Raw genomic sequence first — 21730 nt, 5'->3', positions numbered from 1 at the left:
ACCCAGACCCATGCATGATCTGAAATTGTGTATGTGCCTATTTCAATCTTACTAATCTTGAAAAATACATCTGGGAACACCAAAATATAGTCAATGCGAGATTGGGTACCATATGACCTTCCATGTTTCCCTGAAAATAAGACAAGTGTCTTATATTAATTTTGGGTCCAAAAAAGGCACTAGGTCTTATTTTCGGAGTATGCACATGATCATCTCTCCCTTCCTCTCCTTCACCCCAATTCTTCCTCTTTCCTTTCTCTCCCTCACATGTGCAGCATCTTTCCTCCCCTCCCTCCCATCCCCCTGTGCAGCAGAGTTTGCCCAGCTTCTATCCTTCCCTCTCTCCCATCCCTCGTGCAGCATAACCCTTGCCCAGCTTCTATCCTTCCCTCCCTCCCTGCTGACCACAAGCGAGCCCTGCCTTCATCCAAAGCAGTGTCGTGCTGGTCGGCGTGGAGGGAAGGATGGAGGGTCAGCAAGGATTTAGCTGTGCGGTGGGGGTGGGGGTGGGCGGATTGAAGAGTTGCTGGCGAATCCCGGGACTAGGGCTTATTTTTGGGGTAGGGCTTATATTAAGACCTACCCCGAAAATGATGCTAGGGCTTATTTTCGGGGTAGGTCTTATTTTCGGGGAAACATGGTAAAAATCCCCATGCAGAACCCACTAGACATCTGCTAAGCCCAGTGTAGAGCATAGGTTGTGCATTGCTCTTGAGTCCTGTGTCCTATTAAGCCCTCTGTCCCCCGGACAATCCAATAAGGGGTCACTCACTGCATTAAAGTCACCCCTCCACAGTAATGGGGAGATGGCTATAAGACAACTGGTTTAAGAGAGAGGTGTAAAATGCATTGTTATACGTGTTTGGAGCATACACTACAGTACACCATCTCCCTGCATGTTATCGTCCCCCACAGATCACAATCCTCCCTTCTGTATCCTTATCCAACAGTTGCAATTGATCTATTATGCCTTTGCAGAACAGCATGGCTGCTCCCCGTTGTTTAACTCCTGCAGAAGCAGCACTACAACCCCCCACCCACCATTGTTTTAATTTGGCATGCTCTATGTCACTAAGTGTGTCTCCTGCAAGAACACTACATCTACTGCATGTCGCTGGAGCTGTTGCAAAGATTTTTGACTTTTAGGGGGGAATTAATCCCCCTATGTTCCAAGTTACAAACTTCACCCTATCCCCTGTACGAATAGTAGTAGCCCCACTGTGTCCCCCGTGGCAACCCCGTTATCTCAGCCACTGACCAGGTTGCCTGTAAGAAAGTTCCCCCTCTGCTCAGCTCCCCCAGATATCTGCAATCCTAACATTAAAGAAGTGTGAGGCTCCCCAAGACCTTCCCCCCCACCTTTCCAGGTGACCCACCCATCCTACTCTCCTTGGGCTGACAAGAACTAGCCCTAGGCCCCTTAGAGGAAGTGTGTCTCAGGAAGCCAGCACGCGCCTGTGCTCAGGAGGACCACCCCCTCCCAGCCTCCCAAAGCCCCAACACAACACACACACCATCACCCTAACCCCCCACTCGCACTCAATTTGCTCCAATCCCTCATATGCCCCCCTCCATCTATCAATTATCTCAATTGCTTATTAGCTCCCCCCTCCTCCTTCAGAGACTCGATCACCCACCCACAGAACAAACTAACCTGCTCTCCCCATCATCCATCTGAACAATACTGCACACCCATCCAACTCTTACAACTCCAAAGTCCTCTGAGAAGGATGCTTCAAGGTGGTCTCGCAGCCTCTCCTGATAGCCTTGTAGTGCTGTTCAATACTCCTTTCGTTCGTCGCTTCCAGCGACCCGCCTGTTCCTTGGGCTGGACTGCCCCTTCCTTGTCCGACACAATGCACACTTCCTCCGGCAGGTTAGGAGCCTCCAAGACAGTCGACGCTCTCCATGCTTCCACTGTCATGCGCATTTTCTTGGTCACAGAGCCCACTGTGAAGTTACTTACCTGTAGCAGGTGTTCTCTGAAGACCTCCCCTAGAAATTGTATTCTATCAGCTATATATACAAATAGCTAGGTCCTGCACCACAGTGGCAGGCAGGATGGCACATAGCACGTGCGAAGCAGTGCTTTCAAACATTTGTGGTAAACTGTCTGGAGAGGTGTTCCCTCGTGGGCTCAGTCAGATGATGTCACTCAGACGTGAGTTTATGTATCCTGCTGATCTTGGGTAACAATTGCTACAGGTAAATAACTTCACTTTGCCTGGGTACCCAAACTTTAAGTGCCATTCTCTGAGCCATAGAAAAGGAAAGACACTGGTGAATGGAAGTTTGTAAAAGAATGAGTGGGGAAAACCCCCCTAGAATAAGCCAAAATAAAAATTGCTAAATAGAAAATTCTAATCAAACATTATAATAGACTTTGGTTTTCTCTGACTTTTAAACATTTTGGCCAGCACAGGGGTTTTCAACACATTCCCCAGGACACACCTAGCCAATGAGATTTTCAGAATATCTCATTCATATTCATTGTGGATATCCTAAAAACCTGACCTGGCTAGGTGTCCTGGGAGACTGGGTAGAGATCCACTGGATGAACATCAACTCCGTAGCTAGTTTTTACACCTCCCGCCTTCGTTTATGGGTTACGTCTTTCCTCTTGCTGCATGGTTTGGAGAGGCGGGACAGTATCCCCCACAATGTGACTGGTTCAGACGGATGTCTCATTGGACCCTGTTTCATCCTGCATGCTCACTGTCTCAGGTGTAACCCAGGATTGTATCGAGGAGGCGCGCTCTGCCACAGAGCGGCATATGATGGAAGATATTCAGAAGCTGGTGCGGACCGGTTCAGATCTGAATGTCCAGGATGAGCACAGAGCCAGTCTGGTAAGACACCCTAAGGGTCCCTCCCCTTCTGTTTTGATCCTTTTTGGCTCCCTTTCCTATCTGCAAAGTAGTTCTGCCCTCTCTCCCTACATTTCATGTACGTCCATGTGTCTCATTAAATGTATCCCTAATTATTTTAGCAATGTATGCCGCTTAGAAAACTGATAAACGGATTAGCAAATTTTAAATGAAACTTGGAAAACTTGAGGCACTGGGACGAGCTTTGCATCTACCTCCAGCTATGGTGTACATGACAGCACAGTGTGTGGTGGGGTATTTGCAAGAGAGATGCCACCTGGGCCCTAGCACAGCTCTACAGATTGAGGTTTACAGCTTAGCAAAGTTCACTGATCTACACAGAAGAATTAGTGCATCTTTTCCTGCTCTGCCTTTCCCCAAATGTTAGAAGACCCTGTTCTGAAGATTTTCCTAACTTCCACCCTTCCTTTCCATCTCCAAGGAGTTTTCAGCATTTACAGGACTAGCTTAACTGTGTCTCTTCCTTGCTTCTGGGTGGCAGGAACAGGCCTGTCAGTGCTGTGCAGTATTTCAGGAATGGCTCGGGGGCCACAGGTGTAGGCCATGTGTCAACACTGGGTCTCTCCCTGCCTGATTCCCTTGACTCTGGACATGGACACAGAATTAATTGAAGACATTGAGAACATCATGTTACGGGGGGACGTTGTTCTGTTAGGAGACTTCAACATGCCTGATGTAGACTGGAACACACTCTCAGCGACAACTTGTGATAGTAGGAGGATATTAACGTCCATGATGGGAGTACGGCTCAAGCAAATGGTACTAGAGCCCACTAGGGCCCAGGCCATCCTGGACCTGGTACTTACGAACGGAGAAAGCGTCTCGGAGGTCTCGGTGGGAGCAACGCTAGCCACCAGTGACCATAACATGGTATGGTTTAACCTTAGGAAAGGCTTCCCTAGATCACACACTAAAACAAGGGTACTCAATTTCAGGGGCACTGACTTTGCATGCATGGGAGATTTCGTCCATCAGACTCTGCAGGTTCAAGAAGAAACTGATAATGTGGAAGCCATGTGGTCAACCTTGAAATTGCCTCTTCATGAGGCAACTATCCGCTACATAAAATCAGTAAATAAACAACAAAGAAAAAAGAAACCCCAATGGTTCACTGATGAGGTCTCGTACCTCGTCAAGGAGAAGAAAAGAGCATTTCTCTCATACAAACGCACCGGGGAAAAAGAAGCAAACATTGAATACAGGACAAAGTCTGCAGCAGTCAAAACAGCAGTCAAGGAGGCCAAACTTCGAATGGAAGAAACTCTAGCAAAGAACATTAAGAAAGGGGACAAATCCTTTTTCAAGTACATTAGCAACAGGAAAAGGAACGCAAACGGGATAGTACGCCTTAGAACGCCAGACGGAAGTTATGTGGAAACAGATTCCAATAAAGCCAAACTACTGAATGATTACTTCTGCTCAGTCTTTACCTGTGAGGCACCAGGACACGGGCCACGGCTGGAAACAAAGCAAAGTATGGAAGACCCATTTCAGAAACTCGAGTTCACACCTGCTGATGTTTACAGTGAACTATCAAGACTTAAGGTGAACAAAGCCATGGGACCGGACAATTTGCACCCAAGAGTGCTCAGAGAGCTAAGCGATGTTCTGGCGAAACTGTTAGCAGTACTCTTCAATCTCTCCCTAAGTACGGGGAGAGTCCCCCTGGACTGGAAAACAGCCAACGTCATTCCTCTGCACAAAAAAGGTTGCAGAGCAGAGGCTGCAAATTACAGACCAGTAAGTCTCACATCAGTAGTATGTAAACTCATGGAAACTTTACTTAAAGGTAAACTAGACACGATTTTGGACGAGGGGAACCTAAGGGATCCCTGTCAACATGGATTCACTAGGGGTAGGTCATGCCAATCCAATCTGATCAGCTTCTTTGATTGGGTGACGGGAAAGTTAGACTCGGGAGAGTCTCTGGACATAGTGTACTTGGATTTCAGTAAAGCTTTTGACAGTGTCCCACACCGCAGACTATTGCACAAGATGAAGTCGATGGGGTTAGGTGAGAAACTAACTGCATGGGTCAACGATTGGCTGAGTGGAAGACTTCAGAGGGTGGTGGTCAACGGCACCCTCTCTGAGACATCGGAAGTGACTAGCGGAGTGCCGCAGGGCTCGGTCCTGGGACCGTCTCTTTTCAACATATTCATAAGTGACTTGACCCGAGGGCTTCAGGGTAAAGTAGCACTGTTCGCCGACGACGCCAAACTGTGTAATATAGTAAGTGAAAGCATTCTCAAGGATAATATGACGCAGGATCTGATCACGTTGGAAAACTGGTCCTTGACGTGGCAGCTGGGCTTCAACGCTAAGAAATGTAAGGTCATGCATCTTGGTACCAGAAATCCATGCAGAACTTATACCTTGAATGGAGAAACACTGGCTAAGACTTCAGAAGAACGGGACTTAGGAGTAATCATCAGTGCAGACATGAAGGCTGCCAAACAAGTTGAGAAGGCCTCATCTAAGGCAAGGCAAATGATGGGATGCATCAAAAGAAGTTTCATTAGCCGCAAACCTGAAGTCATAATGCCACTCTACAGAACCATGGATGGCCACTAGGATGGTCTCCGGACTCAAGGGTCTCTCATACGAAGAAAGACTGGGCAAGTTGCAGCTCTACACTCTAGAGGAGCGTAGGGAAAGGGGTGACATGATTGAGACGTTTAAGTACATCACAGGTCGTGTCGAAGTGGAAAACGACTTATTCTTTCCCAAGGGACCCTCGGTCACAAGGGGGCACCCGCTCAAACTCAGAGGAGGGAAATTTAATGGTGACACCAGGAAGTATTTTTTCACAGAAAGGGTGGTTGATCACTGGAACAGACTTCCAGTGCAGGTGGTCGAGGCCACCAGCGTGCTCGACTTTAAGAATAAATGGGACATCCACGTGGGATCCCTACGAGAGTTAAGGAACTAGGACATCAGCATTCAGACTTAATAGGGTAGGTAAGTGGGGTGGGCAGACTTGATGGGCTGTGGCCCTTTTCTGCCGTCATCTTTCTATGTTTTCTATGTTTCTATGACTCCTGGGCGTGAGAGAGGAGGGTAAGGCTCTGCTTTCCAGCACTGTGGCTGGGGTTTGCTCAGGCCTGAAACAGGAGCTTTCGAGCCTTTGTTTCCTGTCTTTCACTTGGTTACTACTTTCTGCAGTCCGTGTTGGAGCAGTAAGTAAGAAAATGATGATAACCTAGCAGAAGAGGTTATAGTAGGGGTAGGCTGGAGCCTAGCATCTCCTCTGCCATTGCTTTAAACCAATGCCAACTATGTGTAAGATAGACCCACCTGGGGGGGGGGGGGAGATAGGACTTGCATACATTTCCTCACTGCCCCTGCCTCGCCAGTTTTGGGGGTTTCCCTCCATTCCCTTCTCTGTCCACCCAAGTTGCAAGCAAGCAGTAAGTAAGGGGTATATTTCAAGGACTTGGGGAGTTGGCCTCAGCTGGACCTCGCAGTGGGCAGTCAGAAGATATTGCATGGTCCACCTCTGGCCCTGGTCATGGGTCTAATACGAGTGCCCCCATTTTGCTGTGTTTGGTAATCCCACAACCTCCCTAGTCTTTCTCTTTAAATCGGATATCACTGTTCAGCCAAGATGCAGTTTCAATGGTTTAGCTCGTATAATGAGAAAATGTGCTGAAAATATGCACCAAACTTACACATGTACTCATGTTCCTACTCTAAGAACATAAGAATAGCCTTACTGGGTCAGACCAATGGTCCATCAAGCCCAGTAGCACGTTCTCACAGGTCACAAGTACCTGGCCAAAACCCAAGGAGTACCAACATTCCATATAGAATCCCAAGGAGTAGCAAGATTCCGGAATCCCAGAGAGCAACAAGATTCTAGAACCCCACAGAGTAGCAACATTCCATGCTACCAATCCAGGGCAAGCAGTGGCTTCCCACACGTCTTTCTCAATAACAAGACTATGGATTTTTACTCAAGGAACTTGTCCAAACCTTTCTTAAAAACAGCTACGCTCTCCACTCTTACCACATCCTCTGGAAATGCGTTCTTGCAGATGTTGCATGCAGTTCCCAACCAACGACTTCGGAAACACCCATCTATACTATCTCTTTGTCTGTGACCTAAAATGTAATGTAACTCTTCTACTTTACACCCGATTTAAACGATCGAGTTGCCAAGTATTACCTCTGCAAAATACACTATCTTCTGTTATATGTAATAACTTCTGTGACAAGTATTATCTTCTGTGAACTTGAAGTATCATAACTCTTTACTGTTACTGTAATATACTCCTATCCTGAAATGTAATTCTACTGGAACTGTCCAGATATCTTCTATAATGTAATCCGCCTAGAACCGCAAGGCACAGGCGGAATAGAAATCCCTAATGTAATGTAATGTAATATGCTTCAGGTTGTACCTGTTTTGGCATTTCCAGCTAAATGTGAAATAGCTGCCTCTATACGTCTAGAGCGGGGGCACAGTGGGCTTGCCCCCAGAATGCCCCTTTTTCCACCCATATAATACTAGGTGAGCACTGTGGCACTGTAGCATGCATCTAGTTTCATGCCTGCTTCTTCTCTGAAAATAAATGTCACGTGGCACTAGGACATCCTAAGAGCTCTTCGAAAACTGGCCTCCGTGTGCCAGTAGTTCAGATCACTATACATGGAGATTTTACACATCTTGCACACACTCCATCTGTGTGTGTTAAAAACTCACCCCCCACTTTTGCTTACCTAGTTTCTACATAAGAACATCAGTTGCCATAGTGGGACAGACAGAAAGTCCATCTGGTCCAGTATCCTATTTCCAGTAGTGGCCAGCCCAGGTCACAAATACCTGGCAAGATATCAAAGAGTAAAACGGATTTTATGCTGCATATCATAGGAATACATAGTGGATTTACCCAAGTCCATCTTAATAATGGCTTATGGACTTTTGTTTTAGGAAATTATCCAAACCTTTTTTTAAACCCTGCTAAGCTAGCTCCTTTCACCCCATTTTCTGGCAGTGAATTTCAAAGTTTAATTACACGTTGCATGTAGAAATATTTCCTATGGTTTGTTTTAAATCTATTATTTAGTAGCTTCATCACATGCCCCCTAGTCCTAATATTTTTGAAAAGAGTCAACAGAAATGTTAGTCCTTAGACAGGGCTTCCCAAACTGTAGGGTCACAAAGCTTGCATTTGGGGTCATGACCTGGAAGTCATTATCTCATGTCTCTGGGAGGTTGCATACTTTCTGTGGTCCTGTAAATGGGGTCGCATCCATAGCATCAGGCAAGAGGAGTAGAAGCAGCAAGGGAGAAAAGCAGTTTTAGAAGCAAAAACGAGCAGAGGAGGGAGACAGAGGAGAGCAGGAGGCTAGGGGCAGGGCGAGAGTTAGCTCCGCCCACCCCCACCGCATCGGAAGAGTCAGCACCCGAACCCCCCCATAAAAGGGGGCGGAGCCAACGACGAACGTGGTGCACAGCATCAGGCAAGAGGAGTAGAAGCAGCAAGGGAGAAAAGCAGTTTTAGAAGCAAAAACGAGCAGAGGAGGGAGACAGAGGAGAGCAGGAGGCTAGGGGCAGGGCGAGAGTTAGCTCCGCCCACCCCCACCGCATCGGAAGAGTCAGCACCCGAACCCCCCCTAAAAGGGGGCGGAGCCAATGGCGCACAGCCGTTAGGCGCGCGGCGAAGGCGAGCGGCAAAGGCGCTCGCCTTAGCGAGAGCGCCTTTGCGAAGGGCCTCAAGAAGGGCCAAGTCACTACACCCAAGAGCACAGGGAAGGACTGAAAAGTAAGGAAGCGGCAAGCAGCGCAGAAGAGACGAACACACAAGCAGCAGTAAGGTAAGGAAGAGAAAAGACAGCACACACAAGAAAGCAGCAAGGCAAGAAGCAGATACAGAAGGAACAACCACACACAAGCAAAAGTTAGGCAAGGTTGTGCAAAGGCACCAGGCACAGAAAGAACAATCACACAAACAAAAGTAAGGAAAGGTAGAGCGTAGGCAGTCCATACAAAGGCAGAAGGCAGTAAGGCAAGAAGCAGGTGCAGAAGGAAGCAGGCACCGAAGGAACACGTAAACTTATCTGTTTTTTTAAAGTAGTAATCCCGATGGAAGCAGAAGGTAACCAGAAGATGAGCTTTCCAGTGTTCTGCGCGGACTGTCATATGTATGACTACCTCCCCTCGGGGAGACAGTCATACGTATGCAGTCGGTGTCAGGAGCTGAAAAGCTTGAGGAAAGAAGTCAAGCGACTTGAGGACAAGATACAGGAGCTAGAAGGACTTTACACCACGGAGGACCCTACCAGGGCATTTGAAGACTTCAGGAGTGAGAAACACATCGAGAAGGAAGTCAGGGAACTCGAGGAATTCATTGAGGAAGCATACAGGAGGAGGGTGGAAGAGAGCGAACTCCAGATGAGAGATGATGCAACACCAACATGGAAGGGGGAGCAAGAAGCAGATGACCTCAAAGAAGACACCCACAGAAGAATACCACACGAGGGGGAAAAATTGGCTAGTCGATGCCCAGAAGAAGAGAGAGCGAAGCACACTGAGGACATTGACCTGAGACTGATAAGAAAATTGAAGAAGGGGGAAAGTCAGGGATCCTGGTGGGAGACTCGATATTGAGGCATGTGGACAGCCACATAGCAGGAGGAAGAGAGGATCGACTGGTGACCTGCCTCCCAGGAGCGAGAACCAAGGACATCGTGGACAAAATTGGGAAGGTCCTGGAAGGAGCGGAAACGGAAGAGACCACAGTAATGATCCACATCGGGACGAATGATGTCAGCAGGAGAGACTACAGAAGAGGCATGCTGATAGAACAGTTCAAGATTCTGGGAAGGAAACTGAAGATGAGGACCCAGAAGATAGCATTCTCAGAGATCCTACTGGTACCAAGGGCAGATGTGAAAAGGCAGGAAGAACTACAATCAATAAATGCGTGGATGAGGAGATGGTGTGAGGAAGAAGGGTTCCACTTCGTGAGGAACTGGACAACGTTGTGGGGCAAGAGCAAGCTCTACAGGAGAGATGGACTGCACCTGAGCGCGGCGGGAACAAGACTTCTAGCAAACAACGTCAAGAGAGGAATAGAACAGGCTTTAAACTAAGAGGAAGGGGAAAGCCGACAGTCGACCTAGCGTCGACGATTCGGAAGACGGTATCCCATGAAGATACTAAGGGGAAAAAAGGCTGGGAAGAAACAAGGGACAAATTACAGGAGTCGACTAACCCAGAAGTGGAGGTTAGAAAGATTGTAGCAAAAGAGAAGACACCAAAGACCGAAGCACAGGGAAAGGAAATGAGAAGAACGAAATGCCAGGATCTAAATTGCATATATGCTAATGCAAGGAGCCTAAGAAACAAAATGGAGGAACTAGAAGCCATGGCCAATGCAGAGGACATAGACATCATTGGAATCTCTGAAACGTGGTGGAATGAGGAAAACAAATGGGATACAGCACTGCCGGGATACAAGCTCTATCGCCAGGACAGGTCAGGACAGAAAGGAGGAGGAATAGCCCTATACGTAAAAGAAAGCATACAATCGACAAGAATGGACACAGCGGAGACGACCAACAAACTGGAATCGCTATGGGTTAAAATACCGGGTAGGAAAGGGCATGAAATAAAGATGGGCCTATACTATCGTCCACCCGGGCAAACCAGAGATATTGATAAAGAAATGGATGCCGAGATGAAGCGAGAATGCAAAAGAGGTTACACGGTTGTTATGGGAGACTTCAACTACCCCGGGATAGACTGGAGTCTTGGAAGCTCAAGATGTGCCAGGGAGACAGAATTCCTGGAGGCTATACAAGATTGCTTCATGGAGCAGCTTGTTAGAGAACCGACGAGAGGAAATGCAACTTTGGATCTAATCCTAAATGGGCTAATGGGACCTGCAAAGGAAGTGGAAGTAGTGGGACCGTTGGGAAATAGCGATCATAATATGATCAAGTTCAAGGTTGAAGTAGGAATACCGAACGGAAAGAGAACCATAGTGACAACTTTCAACTTCAGGAAAGGAAACTATGAAGCAATGAGGGAAATGGTAAGGAAGAAAATTAGGAACACTTCCAAGAAATGGCAAACGGTAGAACATGCCTGGTCTTTTTTCAAGGACACGCTGAGCGAGGCGCAAAATCTGTACATCCCCAGATTCAGAAAGGGGTGCAAAAAGAGTCGAACAAAAGACCCGGTATGGATGACTAAAATAGTGAAGGAAGCGATAGCCAATAAGAAAAATTCATTCAGGAAATGGAAGAAGGACAAGACTGAGGAGAACTGTAAAGAGCATAGGAAGTATCAAAAAGAATGTCACAGTGTGGTTCGAAAAGCCAAAAGAGAGTACGAAGAGAGGCTAGCCAGGGAGGCACAAAATTTCAAACCGTTCTTCAGATATGTTAAAGGGAAACAGCCAGCTAGGGAGGAGGTGGGACCGCTGGACGAAGGAGACAGGAAGGGAGCGGTGAAGGAGGAGAAAGAAGTCGCGGAAAGACTTAACATGTTCTTTTCGTCTGTATTTACAAACGAAGACACAACCAACATACCGGAACCTGAGCAAATCTTCAATGGAAATCAAGCAGAAAAATTAACATCCATGGAAGTGAGCCTTGATGATGTACACAGGCAGATAGAAAAACTTAAAACTGACAAATCCCCTGGTCCGGATGGAATCCATCCAAGGGTTTTGAAAGAATTAAAGGAGGAGATAGCTGAACTACTGCAGCAAATTTGCAACCTATCCTTGAAAGCAGGCATGATCCCGGAGGATTGGAAGATAGCCAACGTCACGCCCATCTTTAAAAAGGGATCAAGAGGTGACCCGGGAAACTACAGACCGGTGAGTCTGACCTCGGTTCCGGGGAAAATGGCGGAAGCACTGATAAAAGAAAACATCGATGAACATTTGGATAGAAACGAACTTCTGAAAACAAGCCAACATGGTTTCTGCAGGGGGAGATCGTGCCTAACTAACTTATTGCACTTCTTCGAAGGAATTAACAAAAGGATGGACAGGGGAGACCCCATAGACATCATATACCTTGATTTCCAAAAAGCCTTTGACAAGGTGCCTCACGAACGTCTACTCCGGAAACTGAAGAATCATGGGGTGGATGGAGACGTACATAGATGGATCAGAAACTGGTTGGCAGGTAGGAAACAGAGGGTAGGAGTGAAGGGCCACTACTCGGACTGGATGAGGTTCACGAGTGGTGTTCCGCAGGGCTCGGTGCTCGGGCCGCTGCTATTTAATATATTCATAAATGATCTAGAAACAGGGACGAAGTGTGAGATAATAAAATTTGCGGACGATACAAAAATATTTAGTGGAACTGGAACTAAAGAGGAATGCGAAGAATTGCAAAGGGACTTGAACAAACTGGGGGAATGGGCGGCGAGATGGCAGATGAAGTTCAACATTGAGAAATGTAAAGTATTGCATGTGGGAAGCAGAAACCCAAGGTACAACTATACGATGGGAGGGATGTTATTGAATGAGAGTACCCAAGAAAGGGACTTGGGGGTAATGGTGGACATGACAATGAAGCCGACGTCACAGTGCGCAGCGGCCGCTAAGAAAGCAAATAGAATGCTAGGTATAATCAAGAAGGGTATTACAACCAGGACAAAAGAAGTTATCCTGCTGTTGTATCGGGCGATGGTGCGCCCGCATCTGGAATACTGCGTCCAATATTGGTCGCCGTACCTTAAGAAGGATATGGCGTTACTCGAGAGGGTTCAGAGGAGAGCGACACGTCTGATAAAAGGGATGGAAAACCTTTCATACGCTGAGAGATTGGAGAAACTGGGTCTCTTTTCCCTGGAGAAGAGGAGACTTAGAGGGGATATGATAGAGACTTATAAGATCATGAAGGACATAGAGAGAGTAGAGAGGGATAGATTCTTCAAACTTTCTAAAAATAAAAGAACAAGAGGGCACTCAGAAAAGTTGAAAGGGGACAGATTCAAAACGAATGCTAGGAAGTTCTTCTTTACCCAACGAGTGGTGGACAACTGGAATGCGCTTCCAGAAGGCGTAATAGGGCAGAGTACAGTACTGGGGTTTAAGAAAGGATTGGACAATTTCCTGCTGAAAAGGGGATAGAAGGGTATAAATAGAGGATTACTGCACAGGTCCTGGACCTGTTGGGCCGCCGTGTGAGCGGACTTCTGGGCATGATGGACCTCAGGTCTGACCCAGGAGAGGCATTGCTTATGTTCTTATGTTATGTTCACCTAGAGTCTCACATGAGCTGCCTTAGACAGTGGGGTGATTCCCTCCGGTGTGTGTAAGCTTTTTTCTAACTGTCGTAGAGTGGGGGAAGATAAACTAGGATATGAAAGTTAGTCTGGGGAGGATGGCTGAAGGTAGGACATCTTCTCCTGATTATCTTGAATAGATAGCAAGCTCTGTCAAGCAGGTGTTTGAATCCATTGTTGTGTTTGTGTGGCAGAGGTTGTAGTAATGCTCCCTGACTTAGGACTAGATTCACTAAAGATAGCGACTCAGTCGCTGTTGATCGAGTCTCTGGCTGATTTTCCAATGGCTCAGACACCTCAGGCTCCTCCCAAGGGGCCAATCAGGGACTTCCTTAAGAAAGAGCCTAAGGAAGTCCCTAATTGGCCAATCATGCCTCTATCAGGGACTTCCTTAGGCTCCATCCTAAGGAAGTCTCTGATTGGCTCAGACGCCTCAGGCACCTCCCAAGGGAGGAGCCTGAGGTATCTGAGCCAATCAGGGCCTTAAGCCCCTCCCTAGTGTCATCGCAAGAGAGGAGGAGCAGGAGGTGTTTTCAGTACCTCCTGGTCTCAACTTTAAGGTATGAGGCATGAGAGGGGGAGGGAACAGGAGGGAGTGGGCAGCCCTCATGCCTTTTTCTTTGGGGAGGGGAGGGGGGAGGTCTTTCCAGGCAGGAGGGAGTGGGCATCACTCCTGCCGTTTCTTTTAGGGACGGTAGCTACGTTTGTCGGGGGGGGGGGGGTGATTGTCAGAGGTCATTGGGGGAGGGCCGTGGCAGCGGTGGGGATTTTTTTTCTTTTTTTATGGGGCAGATATTTTGTGTGTGTAATACATGCAAAATATCTATGCCATTGAAAAAAAAAAAGAAAAGAAACCCCAGGTAGACCTGTCGGTAACACAGGTCGACAGCAATCGAGTTTTAGGCTCGGTAAAACCCGATGCTAAATAGCCAACAATGCAAGTGAATCAATCGCTTGGCTATTTTACGTGGTATTTTACTAATTTGGCTGGACCAGAAAATGGGCGATCGAGGAGAAAAACACGTGGTGGGCCGTTTAGTGAATCGGGTCGGTTAGAAGTGATCGTCAACGAATGATGTCTTTAATGAATCTAGCCCTTTATGCCAGCAGAAGGTTTCTCACTTGTAGATTTGGGGCTGCAAGCAGAGTGCTAAGTTGTCATTACTTCAACCTTTTCAATATGGGCTTCATTCTAATTTTAGTACCAAAACTTTATGGATCTCTTTTCTTTCTAAAATCCAACAACTACGACTTCAAAATAAATGTTCAATTTTGCTTCAGTTTGATTTGTCCGTGGCGTTTGATGTAGTACATCATGACAATTTGCTCCAATTACTTTTTGATATCGGTCTTAATCAGGTAGTTCTTGTTTGGTTGTCTAAATTTTTATTGTTCCGATCTTATTCAGTTAATATTGATGGTAATATTTCTAATTCCTGGCAACCTCCTTGTGGAGTTCCCCAGAGCTCTCCGCTTCCTCCAATTTTGTTCAATCTTTATATGACAACTTTGAATATTTATAAGCTGTCAGCGTGGGAAATGCTTTTTACTTATGCGGATGACATTTTTAGACTGATTGAGATTGACCCAAATATTACCAATTTAACTTTTAAAATAAATCACTGTATCTCGAAACTTCAAACTTGGGCTATGTCTGTCCAGATGAAGCTAAATGCAGCTAAAATTAAACTTCTGTGGTTAGGCCCAAAATTGGATCATCATCCTTCCACTATACTTTTGGATTCTGGAGCCTCCCTACAAATTGATTTCTCCTCTAAGATTTTGGGAATACTATTTGATTTTTCTCTTACTTTTAAGAATCAAATAAACTCTCTGGTTAAGAAATGTTTTTTCAGCTTACAAATGTTGAGGAAGGTCAGATCTTTATGTTTTGGTCCAATCTATTATATTATCCCGGTTAGATTATTGTAACGCCATTTATCTTGGCATCACGAAGAACTGCCTTCAAAGACTACAATTGATTCAGAATACCGCTGTGAAGTTGATCTATGGAAAGAGCAAATTCGACCATGTGACTCCTTTGCTTTTCTCTCTCCATTGGCTCCCAGTTTATTTTAGAATTCAGTTTAAGTGTTTATATATTGTTTTTAAGATTCTACATGGTATCTTTGTTTCTCTTGTTCCTCTGCTATGGAATGTTTATAGATTTTCATTCATCGATTTGAACTTTCTCTTCCTTCTAGGAAAGGAATTCAAGGAGTTAAGTATTTTAGCAGCTCTCTGGCATTTAAATTTCCCCAACTAATGAATGAACTTCCCCTAATTTTGAGGTGTCCCAGTTCTTTCCAACTCTTCCATAAACTTTTTTATTCGCTAAACATTTTGAAAACTAACTCTCTTGTATTTCAGTTTACTTTATTTTTTAATTTATTAACTGCGTTGATCTTCCTTTGCTTGAAGACCCAGTATATAAGTTTTAGTTTAGTTTAGTCTGATGAAAAAAAGGATTGGGGCCATTCTAGTTCCAGCCCAATCTGTCCTATCAACTTGGAGTTCTTTGGTTGGTGCCTTCCAAGAGCAGGGGTTTGGATGGTTGATGGGGGGAGCAGCTGAAGGAATGGAAGGGGTTTCTGGGAAGGACAGAAGACATGACTAAAACAGAGCTTTTGTACTGATAATTTACTGTTTTTCTGTGTAGCTGCACATTGCCTCGGCGAATGGATACTTGGGATCAGCAGAGCTGTTACTAGAGAACAAGGCCAGAACGAGTGTGAGGGACATTGATGGATGGACGCCGCTGCATGCTGCCTCCTTCTGGGGACAAGTGAGTACTACAAATCTCATGTGTGTGTTCCCAGGGATGTTCTAACTGCACTGTATCTGCAAGCATTGCTAGAGAGGAGCTTTGTATAATTTTATGGGTATTGTAATGTGAAACCTCTTTGGCTTGTAATAAAAATGGTGTTGGCTCCAGCCTTATCAAAATCGCCACAGTCCGTTAACACCCCAGGAGAAGCTGAAATGTCATATTGAAGCAAAATAAAAATAAGGAAAAACACTGGAGAGAGAGACTTTCTAGTAGCAACTGTCCAATAAACAGAACAGTGTGGCTGAGGAGTCTCTAAGATCCTGGCTTCTGAGAGCTCTGTGCTCAGTCTCACTTTGAGAACTTTGCATCTAGAGTCACTGTATCCAGACACACTTTCTCTCCGGGGAGAAAATCTCCGAGGGGTGTCTACATAGATCTCAAGTCTAAAACCCATGAATAGTTGGGACCAGCATTAACCGGATGTCGCAGGAAAAATTGTTACTGCATCCACCAGACTTTTTGTGTGGGAACCCGTAACTTTCATGTCTTTAAAGAGGGTGTGTGTGGGGGGGGGGGTGTGGGTGTGTGTGTGTGTGTGTGGGGGGGGGAGAAGCACATGTTAATCCCTAGAGATGCACCTAGGGTGGCTTCTCGTATTCAGTGTGTGGCCCTTGTTTGCTATAGACTGAGACGTTGGGTCACTTTGAGTTATATAGACCATCAAGGAATACAAGAAGTTCTCACTTATTTGCCTATCCTAAGCGAAATGGTATCCGATATAAGACCTTTTTTGACAGGACCTTAGCGTTTCAAGCAGGTAAACTGCAATTTTGGCTTGGTGAATGTATTCATCAAGCCATGTCCTACTGTTCTTTTCAAAAATGAGTCAAGTCATTTCTGCTTGACAAATTTATCACTTAGTTGAATACTTTTAAGATTGTAATCATATTTTTAACTTTTATTGAAATATTTTATTTTTATGGTATGAATGTATTTCGCTGATTGTCCAGTTTCTTATGGTGTAAACTGCCTAGATAGAACGTTTGGTAATGGCGGTATAAAAGAATAAATTTATTATTATTACTAGTCTTTAAGCCCGTTACATTAACGGGTGCTAGAATATATGTCTGTCTGTCTTTCTTTCTGTCTGTCTCACTCCCTGCCCTTGTGTCTTTCTTCTTTTCTTTCTGTCTCCCTCCCTCCTATTATTTGTCTTTCTTTCTATTTGTCTCTCTTCCTGCCCCCTATGCAGCATTTATCTCCCCTTGTCCATTTTCCTGTACAGTAGCCATATCAGCATTCCCTCCCCCTCCATTTCCTTGTGCATCAGCATTTCCCCCCTCCCTACTTCCCTGTGCAGCATTTTCCTCCCTCCCCCTTCCCTGTACAGCAGCTGCAGCAGCATTTCTTCCCCTGTCCATTTTCCTGTGCAGCAGTTTGTATTTTTTTTGAATGCGAGAAGGGATGGTGTAGGCAAGGAATTAAGCGAGCGGAAAGTGAGGTTTGGATGGGATTGTCACACCGCAGTGGGAATGTCAGATGGGAGGTTCAACGGGGGTTCAGGTGTGTGGAGGAGGTTTGTGTGGTGTTGGGGGGGGTGGCAATGAAAAAATGACTTTCTGTGAGAGAGGGGAGAGCATGAAGAGTATTTTTTTTGTTTTTATAGTTGAAAGCCGCCACCACAATTAGGGTTCGCTGGCCGCCAGCGCTCAGCCGCACCGTGAGAGCCGGGTGAGAGCGGCGACCTCCAGTTGTGTATTTTTTTTTTTATTTGAAAGCCGCCGCTGCAGCTCCTCTCTCGATCCTAGTGCGGTTCGAGAGAGGAGTCGTGGCGGTGGCTTTGAGCATAAGCGCGATTGTTGTCCCCCTACTTTCTGCATGGTAATCATATTCTCTCGTGTACTACATTGGGTTTTCCTTTTAGCTGTTCAATCAGTACCATGCACAGTGAGAGCCGGGGGTGAGGAAGGCCGCCGCAGCTGTGTAACTTTTTTTTTTTAATTTGAAAGCCTCCGCCGCAGCTCCTCTCTCGATCCTGGTGCAGTTCGAGAGAGGAGCCGGTACCATGCACAGTGAGAGCCGGGGGTGAGGAAGGCCGCCGCAACTGTTATTTTTTTTTTTTATTTGAAAGCCGCAGCCGGGGCCGCGCATGCGCACTCTCATGTCCGCAACGGATCAGGGAACACGACTTTTGAGTGCGCATGCGCGGCATAGCATTTTATTATATTAGATTATTATTATTAGATTGAGGTATGTCAGGTTTTTTTTTTTTTTCTGAGTTTAGGGTAAGAATTGGGAAGGGATAATTCAAAATTCTATAGGGTTGAATTTAATTTTGTTTCTTCTCCTCTGCCCCTCCTGCTGGCAGATTCATCTTGTGGAGTTGTTGGTGGCTCATGATGCAGACCTGAATGCAAAGTCCAGCCTGGAAGAGACTCCTTTAGGTGAGTGATGGACAGTATTCCTAATCAAATGCATGACGATGAAGCTAGATGCCCCCTTCCTTTTTCAGTGGGTAGAATCTCCAAATGGGTTAATTTTGTGGATAACAGGACAGGAACGAACCTCACTTTTATGCCAGGCCATGTGGAGTATTATCACAGTCTCTGATTCACTGCTAAGGCATTGTCCCCCCAAAAAGCACCCCCTGGAGTCCATAAGGTGTAATATGCCTAGGCAACATACCAAAATGTATTTATTAATTGAATTAAATCGTTTTCTAGGCCGTTGTCCCTGAAGAGCTCAGAACGGCTTACAGGTTAAACATACATATTATATAGTTGACAGGTTACAATTTGACATAATTACCGAACAAGTTTACGATACAAGGTTGTATCCTAATGCTTGGAAATTCTTTTTAACCAAGACAACTAGGATAATTTCTGTATCTTTCCAGCACATATTCTTGCCCTCTGATTGCATTTGTTGGTATTTAAGAATCTTCTTTTAATTTATTTACACTGGGTTTTACTAAACTGTGGAAGAGCTTCTTACTGTGGGCCTCTGAGGTAAATGCTCCGACACTATAAGAATGGAATAAGCGTCGGAACGTTGAACCTCGCCGACTCGCAGTAAGAAGCAGTTTAGCAAAAGGAGCCCTTATTTACTTATTTTCATATTTCTATTTCACTCTAACCAAAGTTCTAGGCGGATTACAAAGGCCGCTCACGGTAAAAATTGATGATAGACTTTTGGGCAATCGGTGAGGTTTACAGTGGCTACAAAGAGGACCCGTGCAGTGGTGGTTTAACAATGACTAGTGCACAGTCGGTAATGCTTTCAATAATACTTTCTTTTGAGGCGGACAAGAAGAAGATATTTACAGTGTCAGTTTTGATGAAGAACATGGGCCACTCGGTGGTACTTGTGGCAATGAGTAAGAGACAGACATTGGGCAAGCGCTGATCGGATGCTAATGAGTTCAATATGTGTACTTGTGAGCTAACAACTGTAATTCAACAATCCCATTTTCAGTGACAGGCTTTTTTTTAAACAGATTTGAAGTTTTTATATTGCAGAGAGGGGAAGACATTTATTTATCTGCAAAACTTATCTAATTGGTAAAAAAAAAAAAGTTATTACTGTATAGACAACTTCACATTCTCTGCCATTCTGGGGTTGGTGTAATACTACGTCATTTAACGTTGATGAAAAAAAAAACAAATGGAGTAAAGCCGTCCCTTATAAAAGAAAAAAAACAATTTTTGATAATCTGGGAACGATATATATAAGCTCTGTCCTCTAGAACTTGTAGTTTACTGCTTAAATGTTTATAAATATAAGCAGAAAGTAGAGAAGGATCTGAGGCAATATCTTTTGTCCCTTTTTATTTTTCTTTTATGGATAGATTCTCCTTTCCAGCGGGGAGATGTCAGAAACCAGTCTCCTCACAGGTGAAGGGAGCTCTTTTAGTAGTACTCTTTTCTCTCCGTATACACGGGGGATTAGGGGTAGAGCCAACTTGCGAATATTGAAAAATCACAAATAACTTTTAGGGCCGACTCTGATCCACCCCCTCCTGCCTCCCAGACCTCCCCAGACCTTATCTGGTGGTCTAGCGGTGAAGCGGGGCAGGTGCGATCTTCCTACGCTCCTGCCCCGTGCAGAGCTGTCATCAGAAATGGCTGCCATGTGTTCCCGTTGATGGCTCTTCACGGGGCAGGAGCGTAGGAAGATTGCTCCTGCCCCGCTTCACCGCTAGACCACCAGATAAGGTCTGGGGAGGTCCTGGACACAGGAGAGAGGCGGGGGATGGATCAGAGGAAAAACCCATGAATAACCGAATTTGTGAGTACTAAACCCGAGAATTTGGAGGGGGAAGTGTACAGTTCATAGAGATTTATGTTTTCTTTTGTTTTTTTAACTGATATTTCACCTTCCAGATTTAGGCTTTATAAGGGGATGAGTAAGGAAGGGTTTTTATCTCTGTACTGGCTTCATTTTGTAATATCTTTATTGTAATAACCGTTTCATGCTGTTGTTTTGTAATCTATCCCCCTCCTTTACAAAGCCACATTAGCGGCGGTAAGAACTCTGATGCTTATAGAATTCCTGTGAGCATCGGAGTCCTTATCGCTGCTAAAAACGCTAGTGCAGCTTTGTAAACGAGAGCCTATATTTGAAATTCTTAATAAAAAGGAAACGGTGCAATGAGAAGCCATAGGATGAAGTTAAGAGGTGAAAGGCTCCAGAGTCATCTAAGGAAATACTTTCTTACAGAAAGGGTGGTAGATGTGTGGAACAGTCTCCCAGAAGAGGTGGTAGAGACAGAGACTGTGTCTGAATTCAAGAGGGCCTGGGATAGGCACCTGGGATCTCTCGGAGAGAGAAAGAGATAATGGTTACTGCGGATGGGCAGACTGCATGGGCCATTTGGCCTTTATCTGCCGTCGCGTTTCTAGAAAAAACTCAAATGCCTTTTAATAAAGTATCCGTTTCCAGTGGCATTTGCAATGCGAATTAGAATTGTTTAGCATCAGGCAAAACAAAGCTTGCTTTGCTGGCTCAATGAATAATATGTCTGTGTTTTTAAGGGACTGGGCTGCTTCTTCCTCACTCATTGTCAAATTGCAATACATTATCCAGGTCTTCATTTTAATTGCCCAATGTCGTTTCTCTGTATCTGAATATTTCTTGTGTAAAAATAGAATCCATGTGGATCCCTCCAGGAGCTACCTATCCTGTCCTATCAGACTGACGTTTATGCTTTTATTTTCTGAGCTTTTGTCAAGGTCTGTTTTATGGAATGTTGATGTGTAATATACAAATTTAGATTCCAATTTAATTTAATTTAATTTTTATATACTGCTAATAACCGTGAGGTTTCTAAGCGGTTTACAAAAATGATGCATTAAAAGATACAATAAATAAAAATAAATAAGATAGGTACTTGGAAATTCCCTAACTGTCCCAAAGGCTCACAATCTAACTAAAGTACCTGAAGAAACAATTTATGAAAAGTAAACATAAAAATATAAAGACAGAGGTAGAGATAGAGATAGAAATGAATATTCCAACAAGATGGCGGCCAGTTAGGTCATCTTCTGTGCTGCCTCCCTTGTCCTGCTTTTGTTTTAGTTTTATTTTGTCTTTGTTGATTTTTCTTTTAAATTTCTTTTTTGTTGGTTTTTTGTTCTGTCTCTGCTGTTTTCATTTGGGACTTCCAGTCTTGTTGGTGTTTGCTTCTTTTGAGCTCACCTACCGATTTCCAGTTTGACAGTTGCTCCGATCTGGCAGCTGAGGGAGCCGTTGCCTGATGCCTGAATGGTTCTATGGTGGCGGTTAAGAGTTGAAGAATTGGGTCCTGTTTCTTTTCGT

General features: G+C 45.1%; 1 protein-coding gene across 2 annotated transcripts in view; it reads left to right on the top strand.

Annotated features, from left to right (window-relative positions):
* Positions 1–21730, top strand: part of PPP1R16A (protein phosphatase 1 regulatory subunit 16A) — a 101683-nt gene that overhangs the window by 65912 nt on the left and 14041 nt on the right. For both annotated transcript variants that reach the window (XM_033935192.1, XM_033935193.1), the window contains exons 5-7: positions 2725–2849; positions 15803–15928; positions 18282–18357. In XM_033935192.1, the coding sequence (XP_033791083.1) occupies positions 2725–2849; positions 15803–15928; positions 18282–18357 (327 nt within the window). The remainder of the gene's footprint in view (positions 1–2724; positions 2850–15802; positions 15929–18281; positions 18358–21730) is intronic.

The sequence above is a fragment of the Geotrypetes seraphini genome, chromosome 2, assembly GCF_902459505.1.
Source record: "Geotrypetes seraphini chromosome 2, aGeoSer1.1, whole genome shotgun sequence".
Lineage (NCBI taxonomy): Eukaryota > Metazoa > Chordata > Amphibia > Gymnophiona > Dermophiidae > Geotrypetes > Geotrypetes seraphini.
This window is presented reverse-complemented; position numbering and strand designations above follow the sequence as displayed.